At 41.7% G+C, this 6,691-nt stretch overlaps 1 protein-coding gene across 2 annotated transcripts; it reads left to right on the top strand.

The window, feature by feature from the left end:
* Positions 1-1,097: 1,097 nt before the first annotated feature.
* Positions 1,098-6,338, top strand: LOC115167906 (SAP domain-containing ribonucleoprotein). Of its 2 annotated transcripts, XM_029722642.1 has the most exons (11): positions 1,099-1,197; positions 2,812-2,911; positions 3,188-3,237; positions 3,425-3,489; positions 3,611-3,662; positions 3,766-3,839; positions 3,951-3,991; positions 4,186-4,208; positions 4,321-4,392; positions 4,546-4,623; positions 6,170-6,338. In XM_029722642.1, exons 1-11 carry the CDS (start codon positions 1,165-1,167, stop codon positions 6,215-6,217), a joined length of 636 nt encoding a protein of 211 aa, XP_029578502.1. In that variant the 5' UTR covers positions 1,099-1,164; the 3' UTR covers positions 6,218-6,338. The 2 variants fall into 2 exon arrangements, 1 of the variants encoding a protein (XP_029578502.1); XR_003870595.1 differs by lacking the exon at positions 6,170-6,338 and having other exon boundaries at positions 1,098-1,197; positions 4,186-4,212; positions 4,546-4,564.
* The last annotated feature ends 353 nt before the right edge of the window (positions 6,339-6,691 follow it).

The raw sequence follows: 6,691 nt of genomic DNA, 5'->3' as shown, positions 1-6,691 counted from the left end.
CCCTCTTGCACACTGACGCACCGCAGCTCCCAGGGGGTCACTCTGACCAGGCCGAGACAACGGCAGGGGGGGTTATAACATACACATTGCCAACGCTGCCCTGGGGTCGCTTTGACCCGGCCTGGACACGGTGGAACAACTCCTAACACATGGCCGGCCCGGGGGGGTCGCTCTGACCCGGCCTAGACACGGGGGAACAGCTCCTAACACATGGCCGGCCCAGGGGGTCGCTCTGACCCGGCCGAGACAACGGGAGGGCTAACACATGGCCGAGCCAGGGCCGCTCTGACCCGGCCTAGACACGGGGAACAGCTCCTAACACATGGCCGAGCCAGGGAGGGTTATGGGAACTAACACAAGTCTCAGGTAACTCATCACACAAAAATAGTTCACTGAACTACCTCAGCTGCACTTTTTTGGTTAGCTACCCCCACACAACATTTTGCTCTGCCCAAAGTAGACCTCATGCAAATTATTTTTGGTGGCCTGATTCACATACTGTTTTGGTTTAGAATTCATAGTATTGGTGTAAGAAATAGCCGTTTTAACTTAAATTACAAAATACGTCCACAGTTGTTAACAAGTTTAATTAGACTGTCAGAAAATAGTTAAATGCAAAGGTGAAAGCATAATGGTTTTACCTGTCTGCTTTTGCAAACGTCACTCTCCATCGTACAGCATGGCAGGAATGAGAAATATGAATACGAACATGACTACGTATTACAAATACATGAACTCAGGCCTCTTTCTACATTTTAAAGCTTCGACTTTCCGACCTGAAAATCACTGACGTCATGATTTGTATTTTTCCCGAGGTCCAAGTTATTTTGAACGCGGCAACAGTACCATATGTGACACAATGTATTGTCATATTCGAAATTCTATTGATTATATCACATGCCCAACTGTATTGAATTTCCCTTCTAAATCTGATCATTGATGGATGGCTGTCTATCAATAAAGATTTTCTACATAAAATACTTTTCTGGGCTATACTTTTCATTGATGTGTCAACACAAGTCACAAAGTTTTTTACACAAAAAAATCTAGACAATAAAACGCATGCAACCCTTCCATTAGCACAGCAGATGGCAATGCACCAATTATAACGAAGAGATAAAGGGTGTCGATTTCCGATTGGAGAAACAGATTTAGCAAAGCAAGATGGCTGAAATTGGAGCGCTCCAGAAACTAAAGGTTGCTAACACGTTTTTATCGAAGTTTAAAACGTCTTATACCGGTGTTATATTTTTGGAAGATTAATTATCGTATGTTGTCAGTTATCTTTACTTTGTGAATAAGGATCTTGCACGCTGCAGATCCCTGGACACCTACAGACGCAGTTAGCTAATTGATGCTAACGGACAGGAAGTGAAATAATCCATGCTTGCTGCACGGTTTAGTTAGCTAGGCATTTTGAGGTTGGAGATCGCGAAACTGACTGGTACCCAGGCTATGCGGATAACATTCCACTCCGTGTGATATGACAGAGTAATGATAGCTAAACATAATGGTTCCCAGACTAGTATCCACACTTGTTGAATTTATTTTGTCTGGCTTTGTTATCTCAGTGAGGGCCAAAGTGATCCACTACTGCTGTGAAGTTAGCAACGAACGGACAGCAGAGGCGCATGCGCGACTACGAATGAATGAAATTGTACAGTATGTTCTTGAGTGTTATTGTTAGGTCTAAATTGGCTTTGTTGCAATGATATTGGCTTTGCCGAACGCAGTGTTTCCGTTGCACTGTTTCACGGCAAACAGTAGCCAACTGCGGCTGTAAAATGTTTCACAGCAAACAGTGCAACGGAAACACTGCGCCCGGCAAAGCCAATATCATTGCCGCCACGCAAAACAAATATGGAACATGAAAAAATATTTATGCTAGGGCGCACTTTGACGATGCTAGAACAGGCCACATTTCATCTGCAAACAAATTAATCAAAAAAAATCCTACAACCCCATAGTAGAATATTTGATCTATTTACCAAGTCGTCTAGTGTGTGCTCTGCGAGATAAATATTCCTCGTGGCGCATTCAAGTTATGAGTGCCATAGGGAAGGAAACATGCATTCTGAGCTACCCTAACAGGTTGGCCTATATTATAGTCACTTTTATGCAAGTTTTTTTGCGACCTAAAGTTAATCAATAGGATAATGACTAGTTAAAAGAGAACATTTGGGATCTGGCTAATGATTAGCCCAATAGTCTAAATGCAGATAGGCAACCCCATGCTTCAGTTTATTTATTTGCAATTTGCTTCATATGTTGGGCTACAGGTGATAATGTTTATTGCTACTAGCATACTGATAATATGGACCATATTAGCATAGGCTATTTACATTATTTTTTTAAGTAGGCAAGTCAGTTAAGAACAAATTCCTACACTGGCCAAACCCAGACGACACTGGGCCAATTGTGCGCTGCCCTATGGGACTCCCAATCACGTCTGGTTGTGATACAGCCTGGACTCGAACCAGGGTGTCTGTAGTCACACCTCACTACAGCCCACGATGTAAAATATATTTTTATCACATTTTAACAATGTTATTTGGCTCATTTCTGGAGGTGGATATTATATTTTAGTTTTACTTTCATTTTGGAGTAGAATGTCCTTTAAAAAAGTCAGCAGAACTGAGCTTTCCAGTCCTGATACAATCAAAGTCTAGGAGGGACCCCCCCCATGATATTTTCCCTGCTACACATTTTTTTCCAGGGGAAACACTGTTGGGTAGTACCACTTGAATTGCAAGAACTGTAATTTAGTAGGAATTTGTAATCTAATCAGCAATCCACACTTCTGTGCTACAGCTTGCTGAGCTGAAGCATGAGTGTGAAGCCAGGGGTCTGGATGTGAAGGGCAACAAAGTGGAACTGATCACACGACTACAGGCTCATCTAGAGGAGCATGGTGAGCATGCAATAATGGATGGACTAAATATGCATTGGGTCAGGTTCCCAGACACGGATAAAACCTAGTGCTGGCCTAAAAATATTCTCCATTTAGCATACTTTTAGGTCCTGGAGTAAGGACTAGATAACTTACAGACTTCTATCCCCTACCCCTTGACACTCCTTTCTATCTAAAAGGTGTGAGCAATATGGCAAGAATTCCACCCAGCCTATGAATGGGCAAAGCGACACATGCTTAAATTTATGATTCTTTTTTAAAATTTATTTTTTACAGAGGATGACATGGGCCTAAATGAAGATGATGTTCTGGGAGACGAGCCAAAGGTAAGCCTGGTTTTAAAACGGTATGGCAGCCATGGCACTTCATGTATGGATTAGGTGAATACCACCATGTCCAGTATATAGTCATTTTGTACATGCTGCAGTTGCTTAGGTGAAATATGACATGAAAATAAATGTATAATTGTAGGAGCATTTCTTGATGCTTTGTGCTTTTGAAAATGTACTGTAGTACCTCTCGAAAGATGCGGATGCCGTCACTGGGGATAACGACGAGAAACCACTAGCGGTGTCTGAGTACGTTTTTCATTTTATGTTAACACACATTGAAGACAGACATTTTCTTTCCATGATTTTTCTGACGATCTGATGCCCCTAACTATTGAAATATGTTCCGTGTGATTTTTGAATGTTTCAGGACGGCTGAAAAGAAAGTGGTAAAAATCACACCTCCAGTGTCTGTGGATGAGGTAATAGGATGCTTGTTGCACTCTTTCACCAGTCATGACGGGTCTTCGACGCAATGATGGTTTGCTAACCTTATCATGAACATATTTTTAATCCTGTATTCAGAGGTTACAGAAAAGAGCAGACCGCTTCAATGTCCCTGCCTCAGCTGACAGCAAGAAGGCCATACGTGCTGCCCGGTCAGTACCCAACCATTCTTACAAATTATAGAATAACTATCCCATGCACTATTGATTGAGCGTGTCTATGAAACTATATATTAAAGTTGATTAAATATGTCTTGTGTTCAGGTTTGGTTTGTCCGCTGCTGCACCTCCAACTTCCACCACAGGTCGGTCTCAATCTTCCAGTCATTTACTGTTCTCATGTTGAGGTTTTAATGTAATTTTTCCAAGAACCATAACCTGAAGTCAGTTTACTAAACAAGGTTGAAGAACATCATTTATCACAAGTAATGGTAGGAAAACTGTTTTCCTGCATTGGCTCTCTGGTTTTAATCCGTTTTTTATTTTCTTTCTATCATAGGTGTTACTGTGAATAAATCCACTGCAAGTAATCCACATATGATGAGCAGTCACCTCTCCTCATTTCATTAATGTGACCATTACTGTGACTCAGAACATTTCATGAAGTATTTCTCTCACTCTGTGTTCTGAGTAGCCAGTCAGCGTTGAACAGCTAAAAAAGCGAGCTGAACGATTTGGCGGGAACGTTTCTTCAGTCTCCAAGAAGGTGACCTCATAGGGATGGGCCAGTTTCTAGATTAGACTATAAGGCATCCTGAAAGTTGAAAGAAATGCTGAATTGAAACCTAGTGATTATACTTAAGCATTTTTAGGCTAAGCCACCATGTTACAGATTTAAGACCATATTTGTGTGTTCCAGGTTGAGGAAGATGAGAAGCTGAAGAAGCGGAAAGAAAGATTTGGGATACTCACTGGTGCTGTCGCAACTGACGTTGAGGTTTTCAGATTCTTTTTATTATCGATACCGGTACAGTTCATTCAAAGTATTCAGACCCCATGACTTTTTCCACATTTTGTTACATTACAGCCTTATTCTAAAATGGATTAAATAAAACATTTTCCTCATCAATCTACACACAATACCCCATAATGACAAAGCAAAAACAGGTTTATAGAAAATAATAAATGTGTTTAAAATTTAAAAAACACCTTATTTACATAAGTATTCAGACCCTTTGCCATGAGACTTGAAATTGACCTCAGGTGCATCCTTTTTCCATTGATCATTCTTGTGATGTTTCTACAACTTTATTGGAGTCCACCTGTGGTAAATTAAATTGATTGGACATGATTTCGAAAGGCACACCTGTTGTCAGAGCAAAAACCAAGTCATGAGGTCGAAGGAATTGTCTGTAAGCTCCGCGACAGGATTATGTCGAGGCACAGATCTGGGAAAGGGTACCAAAACATTTTTGCTGGACCCAAAGAACAGTGGCATCCATTCTTAAATGGAAGAAGTTTGGAACCATCAAGACTCTTGCTTGGGTGGCCAGCTCTAGCAAAACTGAGCGATTGGGGGAGAAGGGCCTTGGTCAGAATGGTGACCAAGAACCCGATGGTCTCTCTGACAGAGCTCCAGAGTTCTTCTGTGGAGATGGGAGAACCTTCCAGAAGGACAACCATCTCTGCAGCACTCCACCAATCAGGCCTTTATGGTAGAGTGGCCAGACGGCAGCTACTCCTCAGAAAAAGGCACATGACAGCCCGCTTGGAGATTGCCAAAAGGCACCTAAAGGACTCTCAGACCATGATAAACAATATTCTTTGGTCTGATGAAACCAAGATTGAACTCTTTGGCCTGAATGCCAAGCGTCACGTCTGGAGGATACCTGGCACCATCCCTATGGTGAAGCATGGTGGTAGCATCATGCTGTGGATGTTTTTCAGCGGGCCGGGACTGGGAGACTACCTTCCAACAGGACAACAACCCTAAGCACACAGCCAACACAACTCAGGAGTGGCTTCGCTACAAGTCTCTGAATGTCCTTGAGTGGCCCTGGCAGAGCCTGTACTTGAACCTGATCGATCATCTCTGGAGAGACCTTAAAATAGCTGTGCAGCGACGTTCCCCCATCCAGCTTGAGAGGATCTGCAAAGAATGGGAGAAACTCCCCAAATACAGCTGTGCCAAACTTGTAGTGTCATACCCAAGAAGACCTGAGGCTGTAATCGCTGCCAAAGGTGCATCAACCAAGTACTGAGTAAAGGCTCTGAAATACTTGTGTAAATTTGATATTTCAGTTTTTATTTTTTTTATTTTGCAAACACTTCTAAACCTGTTTTTGGGGTATTGTGTGTGGATTGGGGGGGGGGGAATAACAATTTAATCCATTTTAGAATAAGCCTGTAACGTAACTATGTGGAAAAAGTTAAGGGGTCTGAATACTCAATGAATGCACTTTATATATTACAGATTTCTTTCCTATTTTGTAATATTTTATTCCATAGATTAAATCAAATGTTTGTTTACTCTTTTTCCTCAGGCAAAGAAACAGAAGCGTTCTGAACGATTTGGAAATGTGACAGTGTAAATTGGTATTTTTAAGTGAAATTTTATGCTTTTTTTAGTTTTGTTGCAAACAACTGAAATGTACTGTATATAGCTTGTCAACGGTTGTATTACATTTGGTCATTAAAGTAGTTTTCAATTATTTTCCAGAGTTGCTGTTATTCTTTCCATGGGTTTGCTATTTGATTATTGTTCAGTTGTACCAAGTGGAGTACATGGCCTGGTAGCAGGGAACCCTCACTGGGTTCCCCAGATAGTGGCCTGACAAGTGCACAACATGCTGGACTATGTTCTTACACTGCCAGACCTGTGAGCTGACAAGTCAGGACATTGTTTCACTACTTAGTATAAATATAGGAAGTGAGAGAAAAGAGGACGTTTGAACATTGGGTCAATGCCACAATTTTGTAGCATTATAGATGCACTCACCTGGTCTGAGTGCATAGCACATACATAATGTCCAACCCCCTATACCCACCCATGGCTACACTCCTGC

The sequence above is a fragment of the Salmo trutta genome, chromosome 30 (assembly GCF_901001165.1).
Source record: "Salmo trutta chromosome 30, fSalTru1.1, whole genome shotgun sequence".
Lineage (NCBI taxonomy): Eukaryota > Metazoa > Chordata > Actinopteri > Salmoniformes > Salmonidae > Salmo > Salmo trutta.
Note: the sequence above shows the minus strand (reverse complement) of the source record. Positions and strands in the feature narration are given on the sequence as shown.